The sequence below is a fragment of the Lytechinus variegatus genome, chromosome 14, assembly GCF_018143015.1.
Source record: "Lytechinus variegatus isolate NC3 chromosome 14, Lvar_3.0, whole genome shotgun sequence".
Lineage (NCBI taxonomy): Eukaryota > Metazoa > Echinodermata > Echinoidea > Temnopleuroida > Toxopneustidae > Lytechinus > Lytechinus variegatus.
The window spans coordinates 11,780,047-11,798,261 of NC_054753.1; the positions used below are offsets into that span (position 1 = coordinate 11,780,047).

Sequence of the window (18,215 nt, forward strand, 5' to 3'; positions counted from 1 at the left end):
GGGATGATTCATCAAAACTTAATCGTAAATACAATAGACAAATGACCTACCAATGTAAAGTTTAGAATCTCCTCTTTCATCTGAAATTATTCTGATTCCTCATTCATGCATGAGTTAGCAAAAACAATTTGAAGAAAGGATACCAAAAACTCATTTGGCGGGGGGTACATGTATCTGAATTTTAATAAGAAAATCACATGCCTAATAAGTTCAATATCTGGTCTTTTATTTGATACCTCAATCACAGAAAATGGTCAAGAAATAAAAAAAGTTATGTTCCCTCGAAACAATGCTTGTATTTCCATAATTTCATTTAATAAAAGTGTTCTCACCGGTTTCCCACAGAAGCTATCGCACGGTTAACAAAAGACTGAATGAATGACTGATCGTCAACAAAACAGTGTCGAGAAAGTCTGGACGCTAGCATGTAACACCATTCATTTATGAAATCATTGAAATTTAAGCCTTATTTCAAATATCCAGAAGTTTATCATTTCCTGACCATTTTTTGTAATCGAGGTATCAAATTACGAGCAGATATTGAACTTTTTAAAAACGTGGGTTTCTATTTGAAACCCAGAAACAGCCCGCCAAGTGACTTTTTGGTATCCCCTCTTCAAATTGTTTTTGCTCACTAATGCATGAATGAGAAATAATCTAGGTAATTTTAGATGAAAGAGGAGATTCTAAGCTTTAAAATGGTAGGTCATTTGTCTATTGTATTTGTGATTAAGTTATAACAAATGATAAATCTCGGTTTCTGTTTTTGTGGGACGCACTGAAGAAAATATGATGTCCTATAATTTTACTTTTGTGGGAGAAACTCTGGTTGTTTGTGCTCGTTTGTTTTTTGTTCTTTTGAGAGGGGTAAAATACCTAATTTGCTACTTTGTAATATATTATTGCCATATGAATATATTGAGTAGTGAATAAGTATGTTACCAGTCAAGTGAGTCTATATCACAAGACTATACTATGCTCAGATTAAACAAAAAGATACCAAGCACCCTGTAATCAAAATTACATCACTAATTACACGCCTTTCAATAATTAATCTTTTTACCATGTTTCAATTTATTATTGACATCTTGTTCATGTCATCTATATACATGATACATGGACAAGCTTTTTAAAAGCAAGCCATGTCAATATAATTCACACATGAAACTACACTCAAAAGTCAGTGTATACCATATATTCTTCATACACTTCCAACATTAAAAACTTTCTGATGGCAATAAAATCCCTTCGCAAAAGCAAATTTCAGAATCAATCGGGAATTATGATGAGAATGATTAAGCAATATCTTGCAAAATGTATATTCCAATAAGAAAAAGAACCTCAGTTTAAAACCAGTAGCAATAAAGAGTAGGTGAAATGTAATTCTGACATTAACATCAACTGTTGAGCCTCAACCGACAAGCATGATCTCGTAAATAGCTCTTCTGAGACGTCATCAAATTAACAGTACAGCAGGAGAGCTAAGTGGCTTTTTGTTGACAAAGTCATAGTGGTATGATGTGACAATAAATTCAGAAGAGACAGGAGGTCAATATAACTGCCTGCTTGAAATAGCTTTGGACATCTATATTTCTTTTTAAAAAGCCAGTACAAAGTAGTATTTGTTTGACTTTTCTGTGAAACATTGTCCAAAGCAATACCCGCAGTTTACGCTTTGTATACATACCGGTAATGCATGCCAAAAAGGTTGTTTGAACACTACATAGAAATGGTTGGTAAGACCATGGGACCTAGGGAGATGGTAAGACACGGCTGGGCATGTGTGAACAAGACTTGATAAAGAAAGTGAACTGAGTTTCAGCTGCAGCTGATATCTCTGTGGCTCCTACTATAAAATACAGATAACTGAACTTTCATTTGAAAATGATACTTTCTGCACACCTACACGTTCTATTATCATAGATTGCTCTTGGATGAAACAAATATTGACAAATCATGTTTTCCCTTTAGTTCACCTGTAAAGCTAGTAATTTTCAATTCTTTTCTGCTTCATATTGAAGTAATTAAAGGCCAGCCTGGGTCTCAATGCCCAACTATCAAGAGCAAGTTTCAATAACCATTACAGGCTGTCATTACATGTAGATGTGAATGATAATACATTCTTTTTGTAGGATAGGATGTTTGATGAAATACATGCAGGGTGCTAATTGTGGCATTGCCATAATATTTCAATCTGTTGTATGCTGATTTTGGTGGCACACTTGTATCTAGTCAATGACAATTACAAAATTTAGAAGAACATTAGCCCAAAGTTTCTTAATGATGAAAATCCAGTTCACTCCCATACATTAAAACAGTGAGAAGGGTGAATCTTATGATATTGATTGACATGCCAATCTTTGTGGTATTTTCAGGAATGAAATGCATAGTCTTCATGGAACAAGTTTGTGGTAGACATGTGTACATGTAGTAAACGATTTAAGAAAAAGCAAGATTAAATGTCACTATTGCAGAATATAAAAAATGCAAGTAAACATTGAATATGTATTTTGTCCTTTGTACCCCTGCAACACAATTGTGATTAATTGCAAACGCCTTCATCACATGACGCTGGTTTAAAGACTCTCCTTGGACAATCACAAAGGGATCTCTGAAATCTTTCAAGCTTTCCACTTACATTCACATGAAATGACATCAAAATATTTATTATTTGAATAAAACATATGAATAACTTATTGTTGCTATGATGATGATGCCTCCGTGGTTGCCTGCACTTCTACTGCCTTGGGTACATCTGCGACTATGTCTGGGAGGACCTGTGACAAAGAAAAACAGGAATATAGTATACATGAACTTACAAAAGAAATATTTTACATTTCAATTCTTGTCAAACCAAAGTTCAAATATGAGGAAAAGAACCTAATTGAAGAGACAAAACATTTGCCTCTCAGACCGCCATTCCAGAACATTAGATTATTGTCCCGCATCTTGACAGTTATGCAACGTTTATTGTCGCTCTGTTCATTAAAATTTAAATGTCTCGCTATCTCTTTGTTACCTGATCATGCAGCCTCAAACCAATTTATTTGCAAATGTCATTCCTAAAACAAGACATTTTTATGACTCTCTTGGATTATCTTCATGTGTTTTAGATTTTTCCCATTTTCTATGGAGACTCACACTTATTCATTAATAAACTAAGTGGTCAACCTCAACTCTACAAGCTGTATCCATTATTGTGCAATTTTAAGGAAAAGTAAACCAATGTATCCAGATTGCAAAATCAGGCATTGCACAATGACTGAGCATTCTCAAATCTCCAAGTTTGGAACTCTTTAAAATGGGAAAAAAAGATCAGTACCGAATTGGCATAATCAATTCCATGTCATTTCCCCTGGCAACAACTGCTCCACTAAAAATTCCACACTATATTAACATAATGTACTAACATCAACCCTGGATCTGATGCTCTACCCTATCCTAAACCTAACTTAAATCCCTTTTGCTTTGCTAACCCAAACCCCAATCTTAGGCAAAATAAAGCGAGGAGAAATTGTCTCAGGATATTGAGAGTAATTGTATTATGGGGGGGGGGTCAAAGAGATGCAAGTCTAAGTGATCCAAGTTAAATTGCAAGTTAAGTGTGGTATGTAACTGATCAGACCATGCTCATGGGACATGGGGGCCGTTTCATAAAGCTGTTCATAAGTTAAGAGCGACTTTAAGAATGACTGGTGAACCTTTCTTACATGCTAAGCCATCGCCAATGGTGTATACCATTTACCAAAAGAAAGGATCACCAGTTGTTCTTGAAGTCGATCTTAACTTACGAACAGCTTTATGAAAAACCCGGAGTGTTTCATAATTTGGTACAGTTGTTCGTAAAGTTCCGAACGACTGGAACATGTTCTTAGGTCATAACTCAATAACATAGGGATATCACATAGCACAAGGATCACCAGTCATGCATAAAGTCATTTGTATCTTACAAACAGCTTTATGAAACACCCACCGGGTATATGTATGTGTTTCATAAAGCTAGTGACTTTACAAAGGACAGTTGACCTTCATTAGGAACTAGATAAACACCAACGGCAATCTGTGTATCATATTCATTCATTACAAGAAAAGATCACTCGTAGTTCTTAAATCACAAACACCCATCCCCTATATTGTCTAATAAGAATGAAATTACGTATCACGTGAGCATTGAGACTTAAGCATCACTTTCAGTCATACTCAAATCTTTGTGAAACACTACCTAATCCCCTGTAAGTACCATTACAACCACTAGGAACTAATAAATGTACATAATGATGCCATTACCTTTACAATCTTTCCACGGACCTGGAAAGGGTCTCTGAATTCATGCTGACAGTTGGCGTAGCCCATGCCAAGTCCAACTCCTGACCCAAAGGCTATAGGCCACGGTCTCCCTGCAAAAGTAAGAAAAGAGAGGATGATTTAATAAATCATGTACAATCAGGGAGGATCCAGGATTTTCCACAGGGGGGAGGCACAAAAAATGGGTTTTTGCATATTTCGTCCTAAAAAAAAATTAAGCAAAAAAAAAGTTCTTCACTTAAAAAAAAGGGGGGGGGCACATTTGTTTCAAAGGCATTTTTCCATTACAAATTCTAGTTTTGCTTCTCAAAGGGAGGGGGCATATCTGGTCAGTTGTGCCACCCCCCTGGATCCACCCGTGTGTACATTACGCCGTAAATACTGCCTTTCCCATCATGAATTACATCCCTTGATGGTCCAGTTCAAATGGAATAGAGTGTATGTAATTTGTTTTTCAGTCGTGTATCAATATGATTTTTTTGTCTCGGACCGACTTTCAGTCAAATTCCTGCATCAATTTGTAACATCCCCCCCCCAAAAAATTGGATTACAGGCACATACCACTATGCACAGTTTACATGTAAAACTCCCAGTTCATAATGCCCAGTAGTTGCTCATATTGAGAAGTCTTCTTCTTTTTTATCATTTTTTTTTCATTTGTAATATGATTTAAATGTCAGTAATGTGAAGTATGTAAATTTAAAAGAGGTATTAGCTAAACTGAAGACATGACACAGGAACTAGGACAACTCCCAAAGCCCTTTATCAATTATTATTATTCATACAGACAATTTTAGAGCCCAAATACAAGTGTTATTTTGTTGGTGCACTCGACCCACTTAAAAAGTTTGTTGAACTCGCCTAATATTTTTTCCGAGGTGACACAATATTGAAAATATTGGACGACTAGAAGGGGAATTCCCGAAGTGTACGCACCACTCATCGCGCGCGCATGCAGTTAATTTTCAATGGCAAATGCGCACTGTGTGTGGAACTGTGACTGCAGAGTGATGAACAATTCCTATTAAATTTTTTCTACAGAGGCTGCAGTAAATCTCTAAATGCAGAGAAAACCAACAACTGTTAGGAAGTTTGGAGTTATATTCGCTTTAATTTCATTTTATCCTATAATAATTTGAATATATTTTAGAAATTGAGGCACAGGAAATACTATTTTTTTGCATGATAAATCGAGTGCGTAGCTTTAGGACCCCTTCTACATAGGGCGGCGAAATTAAGAGGTTTTCGAAAAACACGACGGGATTTTCGTATTAGTGAGTTTTGTGATATTTTCTACTTGGTTAATGATCTTTAGAATGTTTGCCACAAATTAGTGAAATATAATTTGTTGAAAAATTAAAATTAGGACAGTTTTTATTGTTTGAAAACAAAGTGTGTAGCTTTAGGTCCCCCCATCATACAGCAGAGTCAGAGTCTCAGGGCGGGAGGGTAAGTTAAAAATTATTTGCTAAAATTCTCTGTATGAATAATAATCATAATACTGGATGTCCCATTTTTCGGTCAATACAAGGAAATATAGGACTCGCTTTGCAAAATATTGGACTCGTCTTCGACTCGTCCAATATTTATGCAAAGCTCGTCCAATATTTCCTTGTATTAACCTCAAGGCCATCCAATATTATATAAATAATGACATTATTGATTTTATATACATCTGGTAAACATGACTTAATTTACTGAGCTACTATGTATATCAGTTTAAATTGTGTTTGGCTAGTGAGATCTCCATATTAGTACATAAACCATGACTTTAATAATAGCAAAGAGCTTGGAAGCTCCTTGATAATAGTCAAATTTCTAAGAGTAATAAATCACTTATCATTCAAGCTCCTAAGGATTTGTTTGTGTTTTTTTTCTTAAACTTTGGCGGGGCTAATTGTACATGTACCCGTACTCGTGATGAGAGAAACTTACTCTTAAATAAGAAGACTGAAAATACAACACCAAGACCAAGACCTCCACCTGCAAAATTGGGGGGAAAAAGATAAATATTTCAGAGACAAGAGATGACAACAGTGTGACAGAGTAAATTGTACAATACAAGTAGGTAATGGTTCTGTTGTTAAGAATACTAGTAATATCAACTAAACTCATATACAAAACCAGCCTATTTTTTTCTCAATTCACTTGCTTATTATTAATAAATTCAAATCATCCACCCCAAATCATAGAACACATGTCATATTTCACATTATGTGGAATTCTGGGTGGGGGTATGAAATGATTATTGTGTAACAAAGAAAGTACAGTATGTCAAACAGTCAAAGTACAAAATGTGTGCAAACAACCAAAAACCATAACTTGCAAAATATGAATAATAATAATAATAGCGTATATTTGTAGAGCGCACACACCGTCAGTAGACGCTCATGGCGCTAGCCGAGCAACAGTTCTCTTTTACAATGTAAAAATTTGATTTTATAGAAATTTATATAAATACTACACAAGAACCACGAACAAGTACAATGTAAGAATAATAATTTCACATCTGCTTCATTCACCCCAACCCATCCATCAGCCCATCATCATGCGGAACCCAGTGCCCTCTAGCTGCCCCGTTCACTGACAATTTAAGGGGTAAACCCAGTCAGTACATAACTCATAGGAGCGGATCCCACATGAACAGCCAGTGAACGGGAAGAGATGAATCATCTTTCTTTTAATCATAAATGGAATACAACAAAATACATTTAAAATCAGTTACAATATTAATAGGTATGTCTTTAGGTGATCTTCAAAAATCAACAATCCATCTACAGCACGTCCCCCCCAAAAAGGTCCCTCTGACATAATTCTAAGATGTGGTATTTTTTTCCATCAAATGTACAGGAGTAGAAAGCTTTGTTTCATAATCTAACTTCTGGTCGCATGTCATAAGGTGGTCCAATTTCGCGAACAGGGTAAAAATGGTCAAAAATTTTATTTTTTGATGTTATAGCTATTACCATTCTCTAAATAATGAAAGTTTTAAGTCTGGATTACCTTTATTTTTCCCTAAAATAACTAATTAACAGCTAATTATTACATAGACGTCAATGTAAATGTGAATTTTGAAATGTGTTTTCCTCAAATTGGACCTGCTGCACATAAAATGGTGTCAAAAGTTAATGCAGCAATGGATCACCCTAGTATTTTGCAGTTATAATCTTGAAACAACAATAATTAAATCTGTACCAAAAATTGAATAATTAGCTATTATTGTATGCGTATTAATTATACTAATTAATTAACAGTATTTAATTTCACATTTTTGCCCCCAAAATACCTGTTACTGTATTTATATACTTGGCAAAATGACAACATTATGGGTAGAAATGTTTGTTGCAATGATACACAACATTTGTACTAAAAATTAAGATTACAAATTAGATAATTAACCAAATCTCTCCGATTTACTAATTGATTAGGTTGCAGATCAGAGCTGACATACACATGTATTCCATTGCTGCATATTTTCAAAATTGTCAAATTTTTATGACATTTAGTTGTTCCCTGCTTTAAAACACCCAGAAATATGAGGATAACAGTCATATTACATATTATAGTAAGTTGTTAATTAGGTTTAATTAATATTTTATCATTTACCGCATCCACCGGCTCCGCATCCACCGGCTCCGCCACCCCTGTTACTTCAAACTTAATGTGCTATAGTTTTTGTTCCTGATATTGTATTGATCTAATTCATAGTAATATATTTAGCCTATAGTTCTAGCTTCAAAATGAGATATTACTCAATAAATTTGGTCAAGATGCTGTGATGTAGCAACAATTTATCCATGGCACCGTGTGGAAAATTGTTCATACGCCACCCTTTTTGCATACCCAACTTATGAAATGCGACCTTCTATGAAAATTTCATTGGTCTTGCATGTACATGTAGGCTGAACAATGAAGGGCAAACCACAAGTGTATCACACTTCGCGAAAGCGAACATTACTTGCTGTGGAAATTGATTTCCTTCATTAAAAAGATAAGGTGAATTAACTTGAGCTCATGATAAACATAACTGAAACAAAGGAATGAAAACAATGCAAAATTGTTGGAATTATAGGCATGAAACAGACATGACCTGTTGTTCTTATCTTTGTGCATCTCCCACTCCCAAGCTTATTAAAAATGAATTTTCAGGCATTGTTGTTGCCTTCTGATCATGCAAAGTAATGATTTGATGAGCTTGGTTAGATCATGGAGATTTTTCAGCTCAGGTAATTCCCTGATCAATCAGGGTTGAATGCTTGGCAGTACAGAACATAACATCAGTAGTAGCAGTGCTGTATGTATGGAAACTTGGAATGGGCTGAAAAGCATGATCGTTACATAGTAGACTGTGTATTCAAAACCACTGAAGCGAAACCAATGATTTTTTTTTTAAAGTAAGGACATGAGATGAGCTTCCCATTGGACCCACTGTATACCTTCAAAAATGTACTTTAAGATTATTTTTGGTGACGATAACACCTTTTGGAAATCATTTAAAGCGATGACAAGTTGAAAAAAGGAAATAGAAAACTTCTAATCGCCTTAAACCAAGCTTGCATTGTGAGCCTTTGTTTGTCAACAAACGGTCCACGAAAGACTATACAATGAAAAGATTGGGCACTTGGGTGTCTAGTCTTTCCCTTGTAGTGTCTTTGATAGGAATATAAATTGCAGGCCCTCTTTGTGGACGAAAAATTCGGAATCCTCAAGTAAGCTCCATGTTTGTCAACAAGGAGCAAAATGGACATTAAATTTCCCCTTCTGGTAAATACTTGGGAAAAGTGGATTCACATCCTTCGGTAAGTGACATAGCAAATGTTAATTATATTTGAATTTATTTTAGTTTAATAGTCCCATTACGCATTATCCCATGAAAGTGTTGTGCCTTGATTTTCGTGAGCATGGCGGCATGTAATGAACGTATGAATCTAGTCTGCACGGCTGACTCTAAATCTAAGCATCGTGAGCGTGTGGAGCACCGACACGAGTACAAGTCCTATGGGAGACTTTGGTCAACTGCCGGAGCAGATGCCGTGGAGGCAGGCAATGCCTGAGCGGAGCATATCCCTGTCCGAAATACACTGATTTTTCGAACACCGGACAATACAATGGCAATGTGAAGCTATAGCATCCAGGGGGTGGGGGGTACTCACATACTGTTGGTACGGGAACGTGCCGCTTTGATGACCCCCATTTTCAGACCTGATTATCATTGTCGAATGTCGACATACTCCAAATGATAAAAGTTCCATTCAGAAGCTGCCCGCCGCGCTCGCAAGAAACATCTCTGTTCCCTAGCCCTGCCAAATTGTCCAGTGAGAGCTGCATGCAAGGCTTCACACCCCCACATACATGCACAGCGCTAGCGTGCACCACACTAGACTGATAAATGGGTCTATTGCTGTCGGGGATATGCTCCGCTGAGACTTCGTCTGGCTCTGTGGCATCCCCTTTGTTAATAGACCCATGACGGCCATTGGGCTCGTAACGGAGGAGCAAACAACCCGTTTACTACAGCCAATCGCGTAGCCAGGATTTCATTTTGGAGGGGGCGGTAAATGCACGCAAAGCGTGCCAACATTTACAGAGCGCGCGGAGCGCTCCCTAAGGGGTGGGTGCAGGGTGGTGGAATTTCCCCCTCCCTTGCGAAGCTTTTGGTGATTCATAAATTAAAATGAAAAGGAGCCATCTCTCTTGTCTCTAGTACCTATATCAGCTCCAATTCAGTTGACGATTTTGAACCTTGTTTTCAAAGTGATTGTGAACGCACAAAAAAGGAATACAATGGAGGAAATTAAAATACTAATAACCCTGCGCGAAGCGCGGAAGCTAAAGCGTTTTATCATATTTTTTCCATGGAAAGGGTCCAGAGAAAAGGGTATTCTCGAAGATATACTGAATACTTCTCTTGGAGAGATCAGAATTGATTACAAACAATTTAGCGACAGCGCTTATCTTTAACTCGCAAAACAGAAGAGAAGAAATGTATTTGTTGGAAGATATTCCATCCCGCGCAGAGCAATGAAACTTGGAAATTTCAAAGGGCGGACATTTCATCAAATGCAGGTATCTTGTACCCCATCGGCTCTATTTCAATTGATTTTCTACGATTATTGAACTTCATTACAAAGAAAATAGTGCGCAAAAAGTGGAAATTTCTGCGATAAAAAAGGATGCCTAATTTCTTTGACTTATTCTGAAGCACTTTATTTTGAATCAAAGAAATTTAAAAAATTTAAAACTGAGGGCGCAAAACAGGACAGGAGATGAATGTGCAGGGAAATGACATGAAATTTAGTAGAATTTGATAAAAAATATTGTACTTTATTCAAATGACACAAATTTTATACCTTCCTCTTTTTAAATTAGGAACATGTTTGCCCCCAAATTATGGTTGTTTAGTAGTGAGCTGAAAAGCAGGAAAAGTTAACTCTATGGAGGTGACGGCAGAAACTGATATAAAGAATTTACCCCGCCCGGAGCCGACCCGACCAGAAGTTGCGTGATCAATAAAAAAAAGGATAACTTCATATACTTCGGCCTAACCTTACTTTAAATCCATGCCCTATATACATTTGAACTTTAACTGGCAAGAAACACATATAGCTGAGGTGGAAAATAGGGTTAGAGAAAGGGTGGGTGGAAACAATGGAGTACTTCAATATTGTCATTTAACCGCGCGCAGCGCGGAAGCAAAATTCATATAAAAATACAAAGCGAAAATGAAGGAGTTTCTCTTTTGAGAAAAAAAAAGAATAAAAAGGAAAAAAAAACAAAGCTACCTTTCCTCCCTTCCCTTTCCTTTTTTCCTCTCTTTTTCCGTTTTTTTTTTTTGGGGGGGGCGACCGCCCCTTCCTTGCTACGCGCCTGACTACAGCATCAATATGGAGAAAGGGTACGCTTCTAGCTTTTGCACCCTCCTTGATTTTAATATGAAGGAGGGCGCAAAAGCTAGAAGCGCAAAAACGCACACTTCTTCCATAGATGCTGTAGTTACATGGCAGTTGTTTGCTCCACCATTCATCCGTCTGTGTAAGACTCAACTACCATGTTACGTAGAAAAACTCCTCCGAAACAACGGTCAGTTTACAATTACATTTACAAAGACCGTTTTTCACACCGCCCAGCATAGATTCAGTTCCCAAAAACCTATATTTTACTGTAGTGGTAACTTCCTTACACCCCCATAAATTTAAGGATCTTTTAAGGCACACCCCCATCAAATATAATTGAGTGCCCCCCCCCCCCGGCCTCGGCCAGGCATAGGGTGTACGGTACCGTACATCTAACCTACCCGGCCGGATACGGCGTCTCGAACTGGTACTTAGTGGATTGCCTACGCGCGATCCCGCGTCACCACTTAACATGCAATATTCATGAACTTGAAACCTACTAGATACTCATGCGTTACATCCTTAAAAAAAAATTATTTACCTATCTTGATCAAAGTATCTGACACACATCTGTCCCACTTTTGGCCCAAAACGGCTTCACTCCCTACGGAATTTTTGTCTGCCATGTCTTTCTCCGATTTCGTTCAATCGTGAAAAGTATGGTATTGTCAAAGTATGGTATTATACTCCTATAGTAGAATCATAGAGATACAGTGCATATAAAAAAAAAAAAAACCGGGACAGTTTTGAAAAGTCTATAAAAAATTGTTTCTAATTATTATATCTATATTTTGATGTTAATAAATGTTCTGAGATCTTATCTTTGAAATGCCATTTAAAGATATAAATTTTGTTCATGCTTGTGCGAACACATGACGATTTTGTTGGGGGTTCAAAAAAAGGCTTGCGCCAAAATGGCAGAAATGAGAAATTTGATGTCATGTCCATGTCATACCGAGGTTTTTACCTGACTGATAAGAAAGCACGAATGCCTGTGAGCAAGCAGCCAGGGGACCGACGGCTTAAGGTCCTCTCCGAGGGACCTGGTAATGAGGATACATGCCTTACCAAAGGGCACTAACGCACGTACCACCTGGGAATCGAACCCGGGTCACCGGAATCCGAAACCCCGCTCTAGTACCGACTGAGCTATCGCGCCTCCTTGATGATTAGACTTTTGACTAACCAGCAGACCTCCTCTTAATCTTTTCATTATCTTTGCCATAATTTTCGAATTATGCTTTCAGATTTCATTTACAAATTTATTAATTTACCTGAATCACTTTGTTTTTCGTTTAAACTTCTTTTACCTTTGATTTTTTTTCATAAGTAAGAAAAGAAGACTTTTTGTCAACCCAAGTAAGAAGATTTGCATTATTAATTGGGAGAATTTGTAATTATTTAAATCCTTTTATCATGTAAAACAAATTATGTTATGGTACCTAGAAAAGACATGAATTCTATTTTCAAGAGGTTAATGAACCATAAGGCAAGTTAGATTATGTGCTTGACAGGACAAACAGAAAAGGATTCATGTCTTTCAATGGCAATGGTGTATCGAGTCAATTTTGAAGGAGCAAGATATGGCAGATCGGGTAATATGTATACAAAAATTTCACTTTTTTATCAAAATATCCAATGTTGCGATTTTGACATAATATTCAGAAAATGATATCATATGTCATTTATATGTTATCTGCTTTTTACTTTCCACTTTTTTCTTGGTCATGATTTTTTATTTATTTATTTATTATTATTTTTTTTTTTTGGGGGGGGGGGGGGGGTGGGGGGTCTGTACTTCTAGAGTTGTGAGCACAAAGGTTTAACACCCGATTAAAATGCACCCCTCCCGATAACAAATAGGGGGGCTGAAGGTATATAATCACTAGCATACCTACGGGGGGCAGTCTGCCCCTCTGACGAGCCACAACCCATGCCCCCTCCCCCTGACGAGAAGGTGAAGACCTTTTTTGCTTGTCAATTTATTTTTCTGGTACGAAATCCATTATTTGTGGTTTAAGACCCTTTTTTTTGTCAATTTTGTTTCGGACGTTTTTGCCCCCCCCCCCCGCCCGTGTGTGGAAAATCCTAGGTACGCTACTGCCTCAAGTGCATATCTGGTAGGTCCCGTTGGGTACGGAATATTTATATGACCATGACCGTCAAGCAGTTATAATGATAATACAAGTACTAGTAATATTAATGACGATGATAATAATGTAGTACTAATAATCATGATGATAATAATAATGATAATAATAATTATATAAACCCTTTCACTTGAACATCCCCTTTCAATCTGTTTGTAGCTGCTTGGTTTTCCCCATATTTCTCAAATAACATAAGTTTTATAATTTCAAATTCATAAACTTGTTCACTATATTATTAATTCAATCAAAATGCATTTATTGTTTGAAAGTACAGTATATATTTGTATTGCTTTCATCGTGAGAAATAGAATTAATAATGATAAGAATAATGATAATCATAATCATAATCTTCATCATCAATAGTTGTATTGTTTTTATTATTACAGGACAAGACCATCATAACTAAAAACTGATTTTGATAAAAAATAGAAAACCAAACAATCTAATTGCTGATCATGTCATCAGAATCGGATGTAAAAAATACATTTGTAAGTTTTGTTTAATTTTATAGATAGTCGGTATAGGCAAGAGAAGGAACAGATTATAATATATGATATGAAATAAAACATTTCAATTTTAGATTTTCAATATGAAACAAATATTTGTTTCCCCCTCAAAGTGTGGAAATTTCAGTGTTGTATATATATATATGCATTTGATAAAATTTCTTAATACTGTCAAATCTGCAAAATTAAATAGTGTATAACTCGTACAATAAAATACGAACAAAATATTGAGTGACGTTACAACTCTCCAATTTGCATATGTCACTAGGCTTAGCATAATGATAATAATAATTAAGCGAATTCTAGTCGTCATATTTTTTTTTCCACCGGACTTGTCAGCTTTGCGGATCGTTTGGTTTTTATCTTCTTACGTAACTTTTTGTTAGGGTCGACCTGACATTTAGCTAGCCAAAGTTATGATTAACCGACTAAATCCACTTTACATTCGCATGAAACCTGAAGGTAGCAAACTTGCATGAAAATATTTTCATGCTTAATTGTTTCAAGAAGCAGATTAGAAACCAATTGCAAATTGCAATTAATTTGAAAACTTATGATTGATTTAGAGACCGAAAAAAAACTTGCAAACGATCGCAAGTTTCTTGCAATGCCCCATTAGTGTTTTATGTCGAAGGTTTCGCTTCATATAGGGCGATCAGTGTCCTCTCGAATGCCTCTCTAAATCAAGTCAACAATGTATATTACTACTACTAACATTGTTTTTTATTTGCAACAGGGCTCTTTACGTCATTGCACACACCCACCCATCCTCACACCTTTTTTTTAAATAATATTTTATTTTCTTCCTCTTTCAAAACAATAAGTTGACAATCACAATTCATATAAATAAAGATTCTTTGCAAGTATACAATCAATAAACATGATAAACAGTCAAACAAATAAATATATCAATATCAAGGAGATTACAAATATTTTTAAAATGATTACAAATGAAATTAAACTGCCAAATTTCTCTTCTATAACAATGTGAAACATTTTTTTTTGTGAAAGAAAAAAAATATTACTTCAGTATTTATATCATGTATCAAAATTACGTCGAATCAAATAAACTACTTTTATATAAAACTCTACAAACCTTTAAGAGGAAGATTATATATATATAACATATATATATCACACACACAAGCACACACACTCACACACACACACAAACAAGTAAAAGGCGCAATAAACATTGTGAGCGCGAAGCGCGCGGTTTCATATTGAATATTATGAGCATTGTTTGTAGAAAAGAACAAAGTATACGACCGCGAAGCGCGAGCTGATTTTTTTTAGTTCCCCTTCAATGGCTTATGAATGTGTACATTTGGGAAGTCCGATGATGTAGCATGAATAACATTGGATAGCTTGTTATTAATTATTTGGCTTGGTGTTGGCAGGTGATAAATGGCATCATTTGACCGATGAGGGCTGATTCTGGTTGCCACAATATTGCATGGATCGCCTAGTCCCAAACAGCTTTCTAGACGGTTTGGACGAACAAAAAAATGTTTCAGGATTCTCACCTAAAAAACGTAGTTGAATGTCTTGGGGATATCCTCCTCAGTATTAAATATGTTTTACCATTTCAATTTTGTAAACCGAAATTTGATAAATGGAGACCAGCGCATTTCCATTTTCTATTAAGTGTGATCCCACAAACAAGTGCTATTCTAATTTATTTTCTACAATCAAATCAAGATTTTTTTTGTATTGATATCTGTTTATGGTTTCCCTGTTATATCTGTATATAAATTCAGCAATTGTGGTTTGAGTGCATAATAGTTTGCGACATCTGCCTGTAAGAACATATGGAAGCGTGTGGTGGTCATAGGTATATAGGCCTACTAGACAATGAAATACAATATTTATTTTTTTTGGTTTTGACTGCATAATATTTTGCGACATCTGTTTGTAAGAACATATGGGAGAGTGGCGATAATAGATATAGGCCTAGACAATGAAATACAATAACAAAATATAATAAACCAATTATACTGCAAGTAGTCGTCACTGTATAGATGAAAGATAACATTTCAGTCAGCAGATGAACAATATACTCTATGCAGGAATCGTTTGTAGAAAAGAATGATATTAACACTTAATGAGAATATTTTAACATTGTGAATTTCACAATATAGATAAGCCAGTAAAATGCATTTAAAGTAATTATTCACGGATACTCGAAGCCTCTACAATACTATTCGAAATTTACTTTTCTGAAACTGATGTTGAATCATATATGATACGCATGTTTGTTTATACATATGCTGTGAACCCATCATGAGCAATTGTCATTAAAGTGTATTCATCGATATGAACATACTGGGCACAAGTAAATAAACTTAATAAACATGACAAAAGTAATTTTAGGTTAATATTACATATAAACACTATGAAATTTCGCTAAGTTCGCTCCCCTTTTACCTTGTACGACAGTAGATTACAAAAAAAATAAACAAGTAAACAAATGACCAGAGCACGATAACGTTGTTCCAATACAATGCAATTCATCATATCAATACTGATTAATAATTACACTATCATGTGTTTTTCTAAAACTACATAATTATGGTGTTGATGCATGACGTTAACAGATAATCAGATGGTACAATAAGGAAGCTTTAAAAAAATTTAAGATATTAATAAAAAAAACCCCAGAGCATTAAAAAAAACTCCCCATGAGGGGGGGGGGGGGGGAGAGGAGGAATAAGAAAAAAAAAGTCACGGTCTGCAGCGCACACGAGATGCATATATGGACCTGAAGATCGAGGGAGACCATCACAAATCTAGCCATCCCTTTTGATGTAAGCATCGGAGGTAAGTGCTCTTCTTAATATTTGATTAAACTCATCGGCGGCTCGAGGTTTTGCCTGTTTCAAAATTCTATCGCTTCGTCAATCAGTGGCGTTATATCGGTCCAAGATATGGAGATACTAATAGTATTCGATAACTGTGTTGAAATCTCCCGCTCATACGCCTTTTTTTCTCTACAACCTATGAACATGGTAAACAAAACATATTCCTTTTTAATTTTCCTTTAATTTTAAACAACCATTGTTTACTTACTTTCCGCTACACTTCAAATTAGGTCTTTCAAATACAAGCTAGAGTGATTTCACTTAATATGTTAACTACACTATACAAACAGGACAAATCGAGAATCTTTAAGTAATTCCAACCTGCTTCAATTCAATGAATATATCTCGAATCAAATATCATACATTTTTTTCTAAAACATTTTATGTTAAATGTACTAGTATTTTTCAATTAACGTTTGATTTACATATACTTTTAACATGTTTAATAGATATATATCACTAAGAGCAATCTTAAATCTTTAAATAATTGCATAATCTCTTTAGTTTTGTTTTTTTAGAGAGATATTGAATATCACGAATAGAGTAGGTAAACTAGAGTATTTTTTAAGCAAATGTGGAGCAACACTGAATAGTTGCTCATTCGGAAGTTCTGTAAAGATTTAAGTACATTGTTTTCATGCAATGATCAATATGATCAAGTATATCAGCATCATGATTTAAAACAAATTTAAAATGAAATTATGCCAGTGGAGAGCTACTATTTTTATTGTGAGAAAAAATCCTAACGGTGAACCTTTGGTCAAATTTACTCATTTCAATTAAGTTGATGTAACTCGATTCAAGTAGTTCCGTCATGAAGAAAACAGTGATAAATTAGTTTTTATCTACATACATATTTCTTTTTGTAAAAACCGTTAACATGTTATTCATCTGGGTCAGATTTCTTTAATGTGATTTGGAGGACTATTTTTTTTTCTAATTTCTTTTCTATTTTTACTACCTTAAGGAATTGCATGTATGTTCCTGTTTGACCAAAACTAGACGAAGCGGCTTGTATTATTTAGAGATGGCAAAAAAATAATTTCGTTACCAAAATTCTGGTTTCCTCTTCTGTAAGGACTATACTTTTTGGAACCTATCGAAACAATGTTAGCTTGACCTTCATTACTTTTAATCAAGACAGATTATAGTGATTATAAATAATTGAAAGGGAGCTGTTTAAATATTCATCCGAACCATCTAAACATGCTAAAAAGGGTTGTGTCGTATGCATACTGGGTTTTTGTTTTACTTTCTTTATGTCTTATTGTCTATGCAAATCATAACTGCCGTACATTCAAATAAATATGGCGATAACGGATCCCCTTGTCTACATCCTCTATTGATGGAAAAAAAAAACGTTCTGATAAGAAGCGATATAAACTGAACAGATATTTTATTCATAAAAGGTGTGAATCCACTGATAAAGGGTTTTCGAACATTAAAAGAGTTTTATACAAAACATGGGAATCTATGCTGTTAATCAGATTACCTGAAAAA

The 18,215-nt window shown here is 35.4% G+C and overlaps 1 protein-coding gene and 1 long non-coding RNA gene across 2 annotated transcripts; both read right to left on the bottom strand.

The window, feature by feature from the left end:
* Window positions 1–1,050: 1,050 nt before the first annotated feature.
* On the bottom strand, window positions 1,051–11,866 carry LOC121427663 (MICOS complex subunit Mic10-like). Its single transcript, XM_041624177.1, has 4 exons — window positions 11,740–11,866; window positions 6,241–6,288; window positions 4,288–4,397; window positions 1,051–2,777 (listed from the first exon to the last, which is right to left on the bottom strand). The coding sequence occupies exons 1-4, from the start codon at window positions 11,822–11,824 to the stop codon at window positions 2,703–2,705; spliced, it is 318 nt and encodes a 105-aa protein (XP_041480111.1). The 5' UTR covers window positions 11,825–11,866; the 3' UTR covers window positions 1,051–2,702.
* On the bottom strand, window positions 6,790–9,947 carry LOC121427664. Its single transcript, XR_005971710.1, has 2 exons — window positions 8,168–9,947; window positions 6,790–7,183 (listed from the first exon to the last, which is right to left on the bottom strand). It is a non-coding gene; the product is annotated as an uncharacterized LOC121427664 (long non-coding RNA).
* Window positions 11,867–18,215: the final 6,349 nt, after the last annotated feature.